This window comes from Mobula birostris, chromosome 5 (genome assembly GCF_030028105.1).
Source record: "Mobula birostris isolate sMobBir1 chromosome 5, sMobBir1.hap1, whole genome shotgun sequence".
NCBI classification, from domain to species: domain Eukaryota; kingdom Metazoa; phylum Chordata; class Chondrichthyes; order Myliobatiformes; family Myliobatidae; genus Mobula; species Mobula birostris.
Genome location: NC_092374.1, coordinates 182,601,341 through 182,619,020, shown reverse-complemented (window position 1 = coordinate 182,619,020; position 17,680 = coordinate 182,601,341). Strand labels below are relative to the sequence as shown.

Genomic DNA, 17,680 nt, shown 5'->3' with positions numbered 1-17,680 from the left:
GGGTGTTACTAAGTACTGCCATGCAGGGTGCCCAAACATTTGCTTCGGGCCCTTTTCCTTTTTTGTTATTTTGAAACTGTAGAAGATGGAAATACAAAAGTTTTCTTGATTAAAATATTAAAGAAATGTGTCATCTTTAACTTTATGCCTTTTGGAAATCAGTTCATCTTTTACCCGCTTAGCTATTTACAGTAACAGAAATTTTGACCAGGGGTGCCCAAACTTTTGCATGCCACTGTATGTAGTGATATCTGTTGTTTTGTGGCAGCAGTACAGTGCAAAACAATAAAAGTTATAATAAGAACAAACATAGTCGAATGAGGAACAGCACAATGTTGTTCATGGACCACTCAGAAATCTGACAGCGGAGGGGCTTCTTTATGCTGGCTATCTTCTTTACTTTTTTCCCCTTTTCCACTATTAGGGGTTTCAACCTAAAACACTGATAATTGCTGTCCGCCCACAGGTGCTTCTTGATCCGCTGTGTTCATCCAGCAGATGGCTTGTTACTCCAGATAGATCCTGTGGGACTGTATTACAGAGAGGATCTGGCTGAGTTCCCTCAGGAATCCTGGCCAATATAAATTCCTTGATCAACCCGCCTCAACCTTTAAATGATTGGTGCTTCAGAATGGAGAATGGTCAATGATTTTTCTTGGATGCATATGAGTAACATGGCCATAATATCATAGTGATTACCAGGAGTAAAGATGTTGACAGGACATGAGGAATTGGATTAAAAGGTGAGGATGTGGAGGAGTTGGAGTGGTGCAGAAGAGGATAACTGGATGTGATGTGTGGGGCAAGTTTCTTTGCACAAAGAGTGGTGGGTGCCTGGAATATACTGCCTGGGGGTGGTGGTGGAAGACAAAAACAATAGAAGCATTTAAAAGGCTCTCAGTCACGTGTCTGTGCAGGAGATGGAAGGATATTTATTAATGTATTGAGATACAGCGCAGAATTGGCCCTAAGAGCCACACCACCCAGCAATCCCCCAATTTAATCCCAGCCTAATTATGGGACAATTTACAATGGCCATTTAACCTACCAACCGGCAGGTCTTTAGACTGTGGGAGGAAACCAGAGAAAACCCACGCAGTCATGGAGAGAACTTACAAACTCCTTACAGGCAGCGGCGGGAATTGAACCCAGGTCACTGTACTGTAAATTACAGTACCGCTATGCTACTGTGCCACCCTGCAGAGTTTGCATAGGCAGGAGGAATTAGCTTAGCCGGGAATTTGATTACTAATTTAATTAGTTTGTTCCAACGATGTGGGTCAAAGAGCCTGTTCCTGTGCTAAACTGTCCTACGTGGCAATGGTAGTGAAGGATTACAAACAGGAGACGGAGTAGAAGCTGATGGCTCCTTGAGCCTGCTCCGCTACCCAGATGCATTTCACAGTGGTGCTGGAACTAGTAAGGTGCAGAACAGTCAACCTCTGATTGCCTGGCAGCAGAACTTTGGCTTCTCTTCCACTTTTCTACCTGTTCCCTCATAATCCCTCAACTGCCATATAGAAGACACAACATTTCTCCCTTATATTCAGTGATTCTGCCAGAATCTGGTTTCTCAGCAGCGAGGAGAATCAGACACAAGAGCAACACGACAACACAAGAAGAAACAGCACAAACAACAGGCAGCCTCTGTCACATTATCACATTTTATTGTGTACACAACATGAAATCTTCAGGTACAGGACAATGGCTTGTGATCATGCTATAGATAAAACCCATAGAGTGCCAGGAGCAAGAATGAAAAGCACAGACAGATTCAGGACAGGAAGTCAACCCAAGGTGTGCATTTGTTCCCAGAGCATTTGATCACAGTGCCCATTGTTCCTGCAAAATTTCCCAGCGAAGTCCAGTTCCCTTTTGAAAGTTATTTCTGAAGTTGGTTCAGGTAGTGCGTATTATGTGCTGCTCTCACCTCAAGCCCTTGGCTTTTCAGGTCAGACGAACATTTTTTCTTTTCCGTATTCTTTCTTTGGGCAAGCCCAGCATTTAGAGCCCATTCAAAGGGTTATGACAAGCCTTCATCAGTCGTGGAATTGAATTTAGGAGCTGAGAGGTAATGTTGCAGCTATATAGGACCCTGGACAGACCATATTTGGAGTAGTGTGCTCAGTTCTGGTCGCCTCACTACAGGAAGAATGTGGAAGCCATAGAAAGGGTGCAGAGGAGATTTACAAGGATGTTACCTGGATTGGGGAGCATGCCTTATGAGGAAAGGTTGAGTGAACTCAGCCTTTTCTTCTAGGAGTGACGAAGGATGAGAGGTGACCTGGTAGAGGTGTATAAGATGATGAGAGGCATTGATCGTGCGGATAGCCACAGGCTTTTTCCCAGGGCTGGAATGGTTGCCACAAGAGGACACAGGTTTAAGGTGCTGGGGAGTAGGTACAGAGGAGATGTCAGGGGTATGTTTTTTTACTCAGAGAGTGGTGAGTGCATGGAATGGGCTGCTGGCAATGGTGGTGGAGGTGGATACGCTAGGGTCTTTTAAGAGACTTTTGGATAGGTGCATGGAGCTTAGTAATAAGTAAACCTAGTAATTTCTAAGGTAGGAACATGTTTGGCACAGCTCTATGGGCCGGAAGGCCTGTATTATGCTATAGGTTTTCTATGTTTCTATGTAAGCCACCTTCTTGATCCTTTGTGGTCTTGAGCTGAGGGCACTCCCAGAAGTTGTTAGGTCAGGAGCTTCAGGGATTGGATGCAGAAATGGAGAGGAAATAGGTGGTGCCTTCCCAAGTCATGTTTTGACTGAACCTTCCCTACCCCAGATGATTATTACTTCAAACATCCAATTTAAATTCACTAAGGGGCACTTTGTTTCCCCACAGCACCAGATGGCTGATGTGAATCACTCAGCAGTGAAGGATGAGACACTGACCTGGTGAACATATTCAGGAAATGGGGCTGGGCTGGATGGGATACCAAATGCTTGGCACTTTCTCCCATCTGGGTCAGTCTTCGGGAGAGCCGGGACGGTTTGGTGTCCCAACTGCAAGCATTTCCCCCAACTCTTTGGGAACTGGACATATCTCCTGAAGTTAGACGGGATGGGCAACCAGTCTATGCCCCCAATCTCACAGGAATCCACCCAGTTATCAGGTTAAAATTACAATCCTCACCACAACCCCCCCCCCCACCCCCCTTACAGGGAGCATTGGCAGCAGACAAACTCACCAGCAACCTTTGCCCCAGGAAATGTAGAATGAGTATTCCCCTCACCTGATATATATTGGTACAATGAACTGGACACAGCTTGAGGGATCTGGAGAAGTGCTACACTCCACAAGCAGAAGAAAGCACACGAGAACTGAACCACACTGTCAGGATATGACTGCAACAAAAACCCTGCACTAGTCAGGATGAACGACAGCAGCCGGCACCTTCACTCAGTCCTGATGAAGGCTCTCGGCCTGAAACACTGACTGTTTATAACCCTTCCATAGATGCTGCCTGACCTGCTGAGTTCCTCCAGCATTTTGTGTGCGCTGCCCAGAAGGTAGCGCAGAGCAATCCCCTACTCTTTTGTAGCCCCTTTGCCTACCCTAGAGTGCTTCTTAGGTATTGTGTGTTCCACACACGGGACAGGACAGTCTTTCATTGTTGTCTTACAGTACTCCTCTAGGGATGTCTACCATCCACTCCAGCCTGGAGATTAAAGCACGTTGAGGCTCCTGACAGAAGGGGAAAAAACACTGTAAGCAGAGTCACGAGCAACTTGAGGAGACGATTCTGTGGAGGGATCAGTGACAATTGTCTGCAGTCCTGTGGCACTGGGGGCAGGCCTACGAGGCCTAGACTGGTGTCCCTGGCCCTGCGAGGCTCCCAGCACCCCTGGTTCAGCAGACTACGAGGAGGGGATGCTGGAGCTGTGTGGGGGGGCAGTCATTGGAGGCAGGAACATAGACTTGAGCTTCCCGGACATGGCTGCGACCTCAGGGTCCTGCCCTTCGTAGGCCTTGACGATGCGAGCGAACTTCAATACACCTTCAACAGAGAAAAACACTCCTCAGTCACCCATGTCCACAACATCCAGTGATCCACAGCATCTCATGCTGCCTGGGCCCTGAACAGCTTAAAGATGAGGGTAGTACAGACTCCATTTCCCGCCCTCTTGAGATGTGGGTGCACTCCATTCACATTGACGAGAAAGTGGAAGGTAACTGCACTGGTGGGGTTTCCAAAAAAAGTGAGGGGGGGCACGCGGGATGGAGCTGGTAGTGATGTTATGAGGAAGAGCCTCAGGGACATGGAGTGAGGGAAGTGACAACTGTTGACTCACAACAAGTCTGTGGGCCTTTCAAAAAGTCTGTAATAGCTTTGGGTTGGGACATGGGTGCAGAGGCAATGGAAAGGAACTGGGGCACCAACTAGGTAAAGAGGGTAAAAGAGGTAGGAGGGTGATGAGTAGGGAAGGTAGGGATGAGCTGGGTAGGTTGAAATGGGAGGAGGGAAGGGGAAAAGGGGGCAAGGGGAAGGAGATGGGGGAGAAGATGGGGAAGGAGGACTGGAGGGTGGGGACAGTGGTGATGGAGGGGAGGGAGATGTAAATTGCCAGTCTGTGGAGGGTGGATGAGTGGCAGAATCTGAGGGAGGTGAGGTAGGTGGTGACTGATGGGAGAATAAACTGAAAGTACTGTCAGTGGGTGTTTGATGGTCAGCAGACTAAGGGCCTGCTTCCATACTGAATGACTATGTTACCAGTGAATCTACATCTAGTGCATTAAAAATGTTCTCATTTTCCCACAGTGAATTTTACTTGCAAATGCTTTAAATTACAAAATAGATTTATTCATTAGTTTTGGTGGTGATAGGATTTGTTGCATTCAACGAGGGGCTCCTGGGAAAAAGACGCTGGTCACCAATGCCAACAACACTCAAGGTAGGACCCAAGCCTCCAGCAGAAATACTGTGATAAAAGGGGGAAGCAATGGACAACAGCAAGCCACAAGCTTGACAATGTCATATAACACACCAAGACATGACTTGAGTCATACCATCAGATTTCTGAACAGACAATATTTTTTATTGCACTTTATAGTTTTTTAATGTATTGCACTGTACTTCTGCAGCACAACAACCAGCTTCACTGCATATGTCAGTGATAATAAACCTGATTTTGAGTACTACAAAATAAAAACATGTCAACGATTTGGATATTGGAATTGATGGCTCTGTGGCCAGGTTTACAAACACCCACCACTGTGAAATACCACTAGTCACCGGCAGCTAAACGGAAAGGGCCCCCTTAATTCTCACTCTTTGCATTCTCCCAGTCTGGTAATCTTCTATCCATGCTAATATCATGGACTCTTATTTTAAGCAGCCTTGTGTGTGGCATCTTGTCAAAGGCCTTGCGAAAATCCAAGTAAACAACATCCACTAACTCACCTTTGTCTATGTTGCTTGTTATTTCCTCAAAGAATTCCAATAGATTGGTTTGACACGATTTCCCCTTAAGGAAATCATACTGACTTTGTCAAGTGCCTCCAAGTCCCCCGAAAACTCTTATTAATGGACTCCAACACCTTCCCAACCAGTGAAGTTGGGCTAACTGGTCTATAATTTCCTTTTTTCTGACGCCCGCCCCTTAGAAGAGTGGAATGACTTTTACAATTTTCTAGAACAATACCAGAATCGAATAATTCTTGAAAGATCATTAATGTCTCCGCAGTTTCTTCAGATACCTCTTATAGAACGCTGGGGTGTAGTCCATCTAGTCCAGGTGACTTATCTATCCTCAGACCTTACATCTTCCCAGGCACCTTCTCCTTAGTAATAGCAACAACATTCAGTTCTGCTCTCTGACCCTTGCTAGTGTCCTCCTTAATGAAAATTGATGCAAAATAATTAATAACCCTCCAGTATCATTTTCCAGTGGTCCCATATCCACTCTTGCCCCTTTTGCTCTTTATACAGTTGAAAAAAAAAATTGGTATTCTTATACTAATCTGCTAGAATTCTTCAAGGAAGTAACAATCAGCGTGGACAAAGGAGAAGCAGTGGATGGCATTTACGTGGATTTTCAGAAGGCATTTGATAAGGTTCTACAGATGAGGCTGCTTAAGAAGGTAAAATCCTATGGCATGACAGGAAAGATACTGGCATGGGTAGAGGAATGGCTGACAGGTAGGAGACAATGAATGGGAAAAAAGGGACCTTTTCTGCTTGGCTGCCAGTGACTATTGGTGTTCCTCAGGGGTCAGTATTGGAACCACTACTTTTCATGTTTGTCAATGATTTGGATAATGGAATTGATGGCTTTGTGGCAAAGTTTGTGGATGATACAAAGATATGTGCAGAGGTAGGTAGTGCTGACAAATTGGAAGAACTGGCAAAAATGTGGCAGATAGAATAGTGTTGGGAAATGTATGATAATACATTTTGGTAAAAGGAGTTATTATCTAAATGGGGAGAGGGTTCAAACATCAGAGGTGCAGAGAGACTTATAAATCCTTGTGCAAGACTCCCAGAAGGCCAATTTACAGGTTGAGTCTGTAGTAAAGAAGGTAAATGCAATGTTGGCATTTATTTCAAGGGAAATAGGATATAAAAGCAAGGAGATAATGCTGAGCCTTCATAAGATACTAGTCAGGCTGCACTTGGAGTATTGTCAACAGTCTTGGGCCTCATATCTCAGAAAGGATGTGTTGTCATTGGAGAGAATCCAGAGGAGGTTCACGAGGATGATTCCGGGAATGAAGTGGTTACCATGAGGAGCATTTGGCAGCTTTGGACCTGTACTCACTGGAATTTAGAAGAACACAGAGCAAACTCATTGAAACCTACTGAATGTCGAAAGGACAAGGTAGGGTGGATGCGGAGAGGATGTTCCCCATGGTGGGGGTATCCAGAACTAGAGGGCACAACCTCAAAGTTGAGGGCAACCTTTTAGAACAGAGGTAAGGAGGAATTTTTTTAAGCCAGAGAGTAGTCAATCTGTGGATTGCTCTGCCACAGACTATGGTGGAGGCCAAGTATGTGGGTGTATTTCAGGCAGAAGTTGATGGTTTCCTGCTTGGTCAGGGCATCAAAGGATATGGAGAGAAGGCAGGTGTATGAGGTTGAGTGGGATCCGGGATCATCCATGATGAAATGGTGGAGGAGACTCGATGGGCTGAATGGCCGAATTCTGCTCCTATGTCTTATGGTCTTATTGGCTAGCTTACCTTCATATTTCATCTTTTTTCTGCTTATTGCTTTTTGGTTGCCTTCTGTTGGTGTTTAAAAGCTTCCCAATCCTCTAACTTCCCACTCATTCTTGCTATATATTGCATGCCCTCTCTTTTGCTTTTATGCTATCTTTGACTTCCCTTGTTAGCCACAGTTGTGTCATCCTCCCTTTAGAATACTTCTTCATTTTCGGCATGTATCCATCCTGTGCATTCTGAATTTCGCCCAGAAACTCCTGCCATTGTTTTTCTGCTGTCATGCCTGCCCGTGTTCCCTTCCAATCTACATTGCCCAGCTCCTCTCTCATGCCTCTGTCATTCCCTTTACTCCACTGCAATACTGATAGATCTGACTTTAGATTCTTCCTCTCAAACTGCAGGGTGAATTTTGTCATATGGTGATCACTGCTTCCTTTGGACTTCTTTACTTAAAGCTCCCTAATCAAATTTGGTTAATTACACGGCTCCCAATCCAGAATTGCCTTCCCCTTAGTGGGCTCAATCACAAGCTGTTCTAAACAGCCACCTCACAGGCACTCTACAAATTCCCGCTCTTGGAATCCAGCACCAACCTGATTCTCCCAATCTATCTACACATTAAAATCCCCCAATACTACCGTTAACTTTGCCCTTTTGATATGCCTTTCCTATCATCCCTTGTAATTTGTAACCCACATCCTTACTATTATTTGGAGGCCTGTATATAACTCCCATCAGGGTCAATTTACTCTTGCAGTTTCTTGACTCTACCCTCGAGGGTTCTACATCTTCTGATCCGATGTTACCTCTTCCTAAGGATTGAAAATTTTTTTTCAAAGAACAGTGCCACCCCAACCCCTCTGCTTATCTGCCTATCCTTTTAATATAAGGTATACCATAGAAAGGGTGCAGAGGAGATTTACAAGGATGTTGCCTGGATTGGGGAGCATGACCTATGAGAATAGGTTGAATGAACTTGACCTTTTCTCCTTGGAGCGACGGAGGATGAGAGGTGACCCGATAGAGGTGTACAAGATCATGAGAGGCATTGATCGTGTGGATAGTCAGAGGCTCTTCCCTATGGCTGAAATGGCTAGCACGAGAGGGCATATTTTTAAGGTGCTTGGAAATAGGTACAGAGGAGATGTCAGGGGTAAGTTTTTTTACGCAGAGAGTGGTGAGTGCGTGGAATGGGCTGCCGACGGCGGTTGTGGAGGCAGAAACGATTGGGTCTTTTAAAAGACTCCTGGATCGGTACATGAAGCTTAGAAAAATAGAGGGCTATGGGTAAGCCTAGGTAGTTCTAAGGTAAGGACATGTTTGGCACAGCTTTGTGGGCCGAAGGGCCTGTATTGTGATGTAGGTTTTCTGTGTTTCTATGGTTCTGTATCCTTTGATGTTAAGCTCCCAACTATGATCTTTCAGCCACAACTCAGTCATGTACACAATATCATATCTGACAATCTCTAATTACGCTACAACATCGTCTACCTTATTTCATACACTGCGTGCATTCAAATACAAAACCTTCAGTCCTGTATTCATCACTCTTCTTGATTTTACCATGTTACACTTCAACTCATCCTACTGATGGCAATTTTGCCTTAACATCTGCCTGACCTACTTTACAGTCTCTCTGCACACTGCATCTACTTGGATATCAACTGCTCTATCATTCCAGTTCCCACACCCCTGCCACATTAGTTTAAACCCTCCCCAAAAGTTTAAGTAAACTCAATATCAAGGAATTTGGTCCCCCTCACGTTGAGGTGTAACCTGTCCATTTTGTACAGGACCTATCTTCCCCAGAAGAGATCCAAATGATCCATAAATCTGAAACCTTGCTCCCTGCATCAACTTGTCAGCAACACATTAATCTGCCAAATCATCCTATTCTTACCTTCACTGGCACGTGACATAGGCAACAATCCAGAGATTATGACTCTGCAAGTCCTGCTTTTCAGCTTTCCACCCAACTCCCTATTTTCTCCCTTCAGGACCACCTTGCATTCCCTACTTATGTCACTGGTACCAATATATACCACAACTTCTGGGTCCTCACTCTCCCCATTTAGAATGCTATGAACCCAGCCAGTAAAATCACTGACCCGGGAACTTGGGAGGCAAAATACCATCTGGCTGTCTCTTTCACATCCACAGAATATCCTGTCTGCTCCTCAAATTATGGAATCCCTTTTCATTACAGCATTCTCCACCCCCGCAACCCCACCCGCTTCTCTTCTGAGCTACAGAGCCAATGCAAAAGATCCGCTCGCTGTGGCTTCTCCCTGGTATGTTGCTCCCCCCCCCCCCCACCAACACTATCTAACGCGGTATATTTATTATTGAGGGGAACAGCCACTGGCTGCCTATTCCCTTTCCCTCTCCTGACAGTCACCTGCCTCCTGCAACTTAGGGGTGACTACCTCCCTGTAGCTCCTACCCATTACCTTCTCATTATCCCATATGAGCTGCAGCTCCAGTTCTGCAATTCGGTCTCTAAGGAGTTGCAGCTCTGTACACCTGGTGTAACTGTAGTTATCAGGGACAATGGAAGTCTCCAAAAGTTCTCACATTTCACACAAGAGACTAACTCTGGACCCATTCTCAGCATACTAGCTATTTACTAACAGGAAAAAAAATCACTAAAAACTTACTTAAGAGTTGCCGTCTATGCTTGCAAAGCCAGACCACTCTAACACTGGCCCACTCCAACAATGGCCAGTCTGCTTACATCTCCTTTCTTTTTATTGGCTCAAATAAGACTCACTCTCAAAAGGACTTGCAGTCTTCAAATAGCTCCCGCCCTGCAAGATGTCACTCTCTCACTTGCTACTTCAATGACTCACTCCCAACAAGATTTTTAGTTAGAAGTGGAGGGGCAGGTAGTGTTGAGGAAGCAGGGAGTATGCAGAAGGACAGATAGATTGGGAGAATGGGCAAAGACGTGGTAGATGGCATATCGTATAGGGAGGTGTATGGACATGCACTCTGGTAGACTGAATAAAGACGTAGACATTTTATAAATGGGGAGAAAAGTAACAAATTGGAGGTGCAAAGGGATTTGAGACCCCTTGTGCAGGTTTCCCTAAAAGTTAACTTGCAGGTTGAGTTGGTGATAAGGAAGACGTATGCAATGTTAGCCACATTCATTTGCAGATGTTTTTGTGTGATGCTGGATTTCCAGCATCTACAGATTTTTTTCTTGTCTCTTGTTTGCAATGTTAGCATTCATTTCAAGAAGACTTCAATACAAGAGCAAGGATGTAATGCTATGGCTTTATAAGGCACTTGTCAGACCCCACAGAATATTGAGAGCAGTTTTGGGCCCCTTATCTAAGAAAGGTTTGTTGGCATTGGGGAGGGTCCAGAGGAGGTTCATAAGTAGGATTCTGGAAATGAAAGGGTTGATGTATGAGGAGCGTTTGATGGCTCTGGGCCTGTACTCACTGATTTGAGATGAATAAAGGGGTATCTCACTGAAACCTAATTGAATATTGAAAGGCTTAGATAGAGTTAAGTTCGGTTCATTGTCAATCAACTGTACACATGTATACAGCCAAATGAAACAACATTCCTCCAGACCAAGGTGTACAACACAGTACATAGAACTCACACACATAACAAAAAGTAATAACTCCAGCAGTAAATTAACAAATAACATGATGCATTTATTACTCAAGTTAAAAAGTAGACAGTATAATGCTACTGACACTTCATGCATGATGAGACCCAGATGGTGGCTGGGAGCTCAACAGCTGGGATGAAGCTGTTTTCCATCCAACTTTTCTTGCCTAAGTGCTACAGTAACTCCTGTCTTATGCTAGGGGTCAAAGAGATTGTTGTATGTAGGGCTTTAGCACTGTCAATGCTAAGGCTCCATGTATGCAATGCTTCTGATAAATATTTCTGATGGACGGAAGAGAGACCCTGATAAGACCAAAAGATATAGGAGCATTTGGCCTATTGAGTCTGCTCTGCCATTTCATCATGGCTGGTCCAATTTTTCTCTCCAATCTCCTGTCTTCTCCCCATATCCCTTCACGCCCTGACCAGTCAAGAATCTATCAACCTCTGCCTTAAATATACTTAAAGACTTGGCCTTCACAACTGTCTGTGGCAAAGAATTCCACAGTATCACTACCCTCTGATGAAAGAAATTCCTCCTCATCTCCATCCTAAAAGGATACCCCTCTATTCTGAGGCTGTGTCTGAGGAAGTCCCGATGAAGGGTCTTGGGCCAAAATGGCATCTGTTTACTCTTTTCCATAGATGCTGTCTGCCCTGCTGAGTTCCTCCAGCATTTTGTGTGCAGGACTCAAGTTGTGCTCGTGGCATTCCACCAGCCTCTTTACCCCCCTCGCTGTGCGCCATCTCATCGCTGTTGTTGATGAGGCCGACCGTTGTTGGGTCATCAGCGAACTTGATGATTCGGTTTGCAATGGACCTAGCACTGCAGTCATGCGTCAGCAGCGGGCTGTTCACTCTATCGTGGAGAGGATGTTTCCTATGGTGAATGAGCCAGGACCAGAGGGCACAACCTCAGAATAGAAGGATGTCCTTTTACAACAGAGATAAGGAGGAATTTCTTTACTCAGAGGGTGGTGAATCTGTGAAATTCATTGATGTGCCAAGTCATTGAGTATATTTAAAGCAGACTTTCATAGGTTCTTGATTAGTAAGGGCATCAAAGGTTACAAGGAGAAGACAGGAAAATGGAATTGAAAGAGATAATAAATCAGCCATGATGGAATGGTGGAGGGGACACAGAAGGCCGAGTGGCCTAATTCTGCTCCTGACTTATTTATTTATTTAGCGATACAGTACAGAATAGGCCCTTCTGGCCCTTCAAGCGATGCCATCTGACCAACCCTCTGACAAACCCAATTAACCCTTACCTAGACCACGGGACATTTACAATGACCAATTCACCTACCCATGACGTCTCTGGACTGTGTGAGGAAGCCGGAGAATGCCCACGCATTCCACGTGTAGGATGTAGAGAGACTCCTCACAGAAAAGCACTGAAATTAAATGCCGAACTCTGGGATGCCCAGCGATGCTACCGTGGCGCCCCTTATGGTCCAACAAGCCACAGAAACCTACCAGATGGCCAAAGATTTGCTTGAAGAAGTAGATCTTACATTAAAAAACAACAGGTTACAGGGCTGGGAGGCAGGATAATGAGGCAATAAATCAGCCATGATCGAATCACAAAGTAGACTTAATAGCCTCAGTGGCCTAATTCAGTTCCTCTATTTTAAGATCTGAGCGTGCAAAGAGATGTAAGGAGGGAATTCAGAGACCAGGCAGCTGAAGATACTGCTGCTATTGATGGAACAAACTGAGGAAGTTTGGGAACCTATGCTGAAGGAAAACAATGATCCCCGGACGAGGGACAGGAGGAGCTGCAGAGGGTGGGTCATTCCCGGTATAATGCCAACACTTACCTTCCCCATCATTGCTGAATCCATACGATTTAATGACCTCTTGCTGGATCTGGGTTGCCACGGGCAACACGAACTGCAGCATCTTGCCCATGTCATTGCAGGCATTGTCTCGGGCTTCTTCCATCCTCATCGCATTCTCCGGCAAGCTGAAGGCCTTGATCACTTCAGCCAGAATCACTGGGCGAAGGGGAGAGGCAAAGTGTGTCAGGCGGGTGGGGGGGGGGAAGGGCGACAAGGCAGCAGCGAGTGACGGGGTTTCTATTACTGCACAGTACTGTTCCTCAGGTTTCTGGAATGTGGCCAAACGTCAGACAGCTACTGACCCTGGTGTACAAGATGTTGGTGAGGCGGCAGCTGTCACATATTGTACAGTTTTGATTACTCTGTTGAAGGAAAGTTGTCATTAAGCTGGAAAGGGGGCAAAGGAAGTTTAGAGAAACATTGCCAGGATTTGAGTGCCTGAGTTATAGGAGAGGTTGGGCAGGGATGAAATTATTCATTGCAGATGGAGGGGTGATTGCAGAGAGGCGTACAGGACCATGAGGGACAAATAAAAGACAATTGTCCACCTTTCCCAAAGGCAAAGGGAGGGTAAAATAGAGGGCATTGGTTTAAGGAGAGAAAGAAAAGATTTGAGAAGGATCTGAGAAACGACTTGTGTGTACCGGTGGTACAGATATGGAATAAGGGAATGGGCTATACAATACCAAATGGGAATGGCTTCGATAGGAATCTTGGTGAACTCGAATGGGTTGGAATGGGATGGAACTGGTTTATTGTCAGACGAACCAAGATACAATGAAAAGCTTGTCTTGCATACCGTTCATATATATCAAATCATTACACGGCGCACTGAGGAAGAACAAGGTAAAACAATAACATATAAAATATAACAGGCTAGAGAGTGTTGTGCAGGTAAACAATAAGGTGCAAGATCACAGCAATGTAGACTTGAAGTCTTATCGTTCTGAGGCACTACTTAATAGTCTTATAACAACAGAGTAGATAGAAGCGTCCTTGAACCTGGTGCTATGTGCTTTCAGGCTTTTGTATCTTCTGCCCGATGGAAGAGGGCTGAAGAGAGAATGTCCTGGTGGATGGGGGCTGCTTTGCCGAGGCAGCGATAGTATAAGGTCTGATTCAGTGACATGGATTTCTATGACACAAATGACACACCGTACCAACCCTCGGTCGAATGTCGATCCCTGGTTTCCTCACTCACTGGGCCCTTCAGACAGTGGCTTGTCGAAAGGATGCTAAAACTACGGCCTGGACAATCCATTGACACCGACCCCACCTGTTTTGAACCTGTTACAGAGAGAGACGTTCCCACTGAATCGCCATAGGACTCAGAAACAGTGACACCCTTGATACGCCTCGGTACCAACGGTATACGTGGTATCACGACCTGGGTGACCAATATATCCTTGGGTCCCAGAATCCAAGACCATTGTGAGGTCTCCGGACCGGGGACTAAGGACTTAAGCCCATCCTTAGGGCCTACGTTGAGACGGAGCCTCGGTCTCACCTTTTGCCTGGTCCACTGTCAAGCCCGGCTGCTGCGGCTGTTGTTGCTGCTGTTGTGGTTGTGGCGCCGACGCCATGTACGCCCTGTCACGAAGAAAGGGTCACCTCCCCGGCTGCCCAACAATAGACTCCAGCTCCCGACCCAAGATCCGCCCGTCAGGGCCTAAGCACGGCACCACCGCGCGTTCGGAGGACCCGAGCAACAGCACCGCAATTCGGCCGGAGGACTTGAGCTATAGCGCCGCAATACGGCCGGAGGACTGGGGCAGCAGCGTCGCCGTACGGCCGGAGGACTCGGGCAGCAGCGTCGCCGTACGGCCGGAGGACTCGGGCAGCAGCGTCGCCGTACGGCCGGAGGACTCGGGCAGCAGCGTCGCCGTACGGCCGGAGGACTCGGGCAGCAGCGTCGCCGTACGGCCGGAGGACTCGGGCAGCAGCGTCGCCGTACGGCCGGAGGAACTGGGAAATAGCGATGCCGCCGAAGGACCGGAGAACCCGGACAACAGCGCCGCCGTGGGGACGGAAGTTCAAACTTTCTCCTTTACTCTGGTTAGAAAAAGCTGCAGCTGCTAGAAATCCAAGCCACACAGACAAAATGCTGGAGCAACTCAGCAGGCCAGGCAGCATCTATGGGAAAAAGTACTACCGATGTTTCGGGTCTCGGGTCTCGGGTCTGTTGCAAATGGAAATAAAGCTTCCATAGCTCACTTTACAAGTCGAGGATAGACTTCTCTCAAAGAACACAGCATTTTGTGTGTATTGCTTGGATTTCCAGCATCTGCAGATTTTCTGTTGTTTGTGACCAGAATTCTCCAAGGCGTTTTGAGTTAAACTCCTAAACACAAAATAATCTGCAGATGCTGGGATCAAAGCAATGCTCACAACGCGCTGGAAGAACTCAGCGGGTCGGGCAGCATCCGTGGAAATGATGAGTCGACGTTTCGGGCCAGAACCCTTCGTCAGGACTGTAGAGGGAAGGGGTAGAGGCCCTATAAAGAAGGTGGGGGGAGGGTGGGAAGGAGAAGGTTGGTAGGTTCCAGGTGGAAAACCAATAAGGGGAAAGACAAAGGGGTGGGGGAGGCAAAGCAGGGAGGTGATAGGCAGGAAAGGTGAAGAAGGAATAGGGGAAAACACAATGGGTAGTAGAAGGAGGCAGAACCATGAGGGAGGTGATAGGCAGCTGGAGGAGGGGGCAAGGTGAAATAGGGATAGAGGAAGGGAGGGGGAGGGAGAGGGTGGCTGCTGAATTAGGGATAATTTGGCTGGAGTGGTTGTGGAAAGAGAGAGTCGAGTTGTGACTGGAAAATGGCGGAGAGAGAGAACATCAGGGAAAGAGCCAAGCTGCTGAAGGAAGTTTTTGGCAAGAGTGGAAGTGAACTGGAGATGGAGGTCAGCGGGAAAGAGGAACGGAATGGAAAGAGGAAGAAAAGAAAGCAGAGCTACGGGATACCAAACTCTGAGGAGTCAGCAGATGATCAAAGCAGGACAGCAAAACAATGGAAAGAAGATTAGGTTAAAGCAATTATAAAACTAAGTGAAGATGGGGCATCTTTTGGTGATTGGAACCTGATTCGTTTGACGAAGATGCTGAACAAAATTATAGGCAAGATTAAAGGAGCAAAGATTTTACGAAATGGATCATTATTAGTGATTAGTCGGGATAGTGCTCAGCAAGGTAAAGTGATAAGATTATGTAAAATAAATGGCAAAGGAGTACAATGCTCAATACCCAACAATAGAAGGTGGACTAGAGGAGTTATTTCAGGGATACCAACAAAAGTTACTATGGATGAGATTAAACAGAACATAAAAGGAGCAAAAATTATTGAGGCCAAACATTTGAAAGTTACAAGAGACGGAAAAAATGTGATAGTTTATTGGTAATGATTAACTTTGATGAAGAGAGATTGCCGATTAACATTTACTTAGGGTATATGTGTTATGCGGTTAGAATATATATACCACTGCCTTTAGGATGCTATAAATGTCAGAAATTCGGGCACGTTGCAGTGGTCTGCAGAGGAAAACAAAGATGTGGGAGATGCACTGGAAAACATGAATATGGGAAATATGAAGCGGGAGCTAGGCTGAAATGCTGCAATTGTGGTGAGGAACACAGCGCAGCTTATCGAGGGTGCATTTATAGCAAGAAGGCGGCTGAGATACAATATGTAAAAGTAACTCAAGGAATCAGTCATGTAGAGGGCAGTGAAGGAATTTGATGACAAAAGGGCTGTCAAGCAAACAAATACAGGGAATAATAAGCTGGTGAATTGTGAGAGTGTCATAGTCCGGTCCGTGGAGCCACATTCCGGTTCATGGTCCGGTCCATCAACCCTTGCTCCAGGTTTTCCGATCTACCCTGTTTCTGTCCTTGTTGAGCTAATTGAGGCAGCTGATGCTCGTTGGGGCTGGCTGCATAAATACCTTCAGAGACCAGGGCGCGGCTGCTGGATTGTTCTTGTCCTTACTCCTTGTATCCCTTCCTCTGCCTTCTGTTTCCTCGCCTGAAGCCCTGCCTTGTCTTGCTGGTAACTCTTGCCTCGCCTGAACTTCTGTCTCGCCTTGCTTTGCCAGTAGCCTTGCCTTGTCTTGCTGTCTGGTCCTAGAGCCACCCTGTACCTAGCTCCTTTCCTGTCCCTTGCCTCTGCCCAGGTAAGCCAGGCTGTCTTGCCGTTACCTGGGGTTGGTTCTGTCCCTTCCTGTCCCTTGCCTCTGTCTGGTGGTGATCCGCGCCCTGCCCAGGAGGACCCTGCCAAGCCTCGCCTCAAGTTGCCAGCCTCCAGCCTCGCCTCGCCTCACCTCAAGTCTCCAGCCTCCAGCCTTGCCTCGCCGCAAGTCTCCAGCCTCCAGCCTTGCCTCGCCTCAAGTCTCAAGCCTCCAGTCTTGCCTCTAGTCTCAAGTCTCCAGCCTCCTGCCAAGCCTCCAGCCTCCAGTCTTGCCTCTAGTCTCAAGTCTCCAGCCTCCTGCCAAGCCTCGCCTCGTCTCTTGCCTAGCCTCGAGCCTCTTGCCAAGCCAAATCTCTAGCCTCTTGCCAAACCAAGCCAAGTCTCTACCCTCTAGCCTCTAGCCTCTTGCCAAGCCAAGCCAATTCTCTAGCCTCTAGCCTCTAGCCTCTTGCCTAGCCAAGCCAAGTCTCTAGCCTCTAGCCTCAAGCTTCAAGCCTATAGATTTCTGCCTCGTCCTGCCTGCCTGCCAAGCCTCATCCTTGCCTAGTTCTGGGGTCCGAGCCAAAGGCAAGACCCAGGTACTGGGTCCTTGTCCACTCTCTGGCTCGGGATCCAAGCCCGGGCTCCCAGCTGTCTTGTTCAGACCCGTTCCAGGTTCCTTGTTTTCCTGTCCATGTCCTTGCCATTGCCCTGTATCCTAGTCCTGTCCTTAGTACTTCAGTGTCTGTGTCTTGCACTCGGGTCCGTTCCCAGCCATGCCCTATGACAGAGAGCTGTAATATGAAAAATAAGGATACGCTATTAATGAGTAGAAAGGAGTTTGTACTTTTTTATGGCGGATGCAATTAATTGTTCAGCACAAGCAAGC

General features: G+C 46.7%; 1 protein-coding gene across 1 annotated transcript; it reads right to left on the bottom strand.

Moving 5' to 3' along the window:
• Window positions 1-1,557: 1,557 nt before the first annotated feature.
• On the bottom strand, window positions 1,558-14,360 carry grcc10 (gene rich cluster, C10 gene). Its single transcript, XM_072259015.1, has 3 exons — window positions 14,145-14,360; window positions 12,617-12,793; window positions 1,558-4,002 (listed from the first exon to the last, which is right to left on the bottom strand). Exons 1-3 carry the CDS (start codon window positions 14,218-14,220, stop codon window positions 3,863-3,865), a joined length of 393 nt encoding a protein of 130 aa, XP_072115116.1. The 5' UTR covers window positions 14,221-14,360; the 3' UTR covers window positions 1,558-3,862.
• Window positions 14,361-17,680: the final 3,320 nt, after the last annotated feature.

Excerpts from the sequence above, each read along its gene's own strand:
- grcc10 (XM_072259015.1), bottom strand. The coding sequence starts at position 14,220 with ATGGCGTCGGCGCCACAACCACAACAGCAGCAACAACAGCCGCAGCAG. Across the intron at positions 12,794-14,144 it reads GACAGTGGACCAGGCAAAAG|TGATTCTGGCTGAAGTGATC; the intron begins GTGAGACCGAGG and ends CCCTTCGCCCAG. Across the intron at positions 4,003-12,616 it reads ATTCAGCAATGATGGGGAAG|GTGTATTGAAGTTCGCTCGC; the intron begins GTAAGTGTTGGC and ends TCTCTGTTGAAG.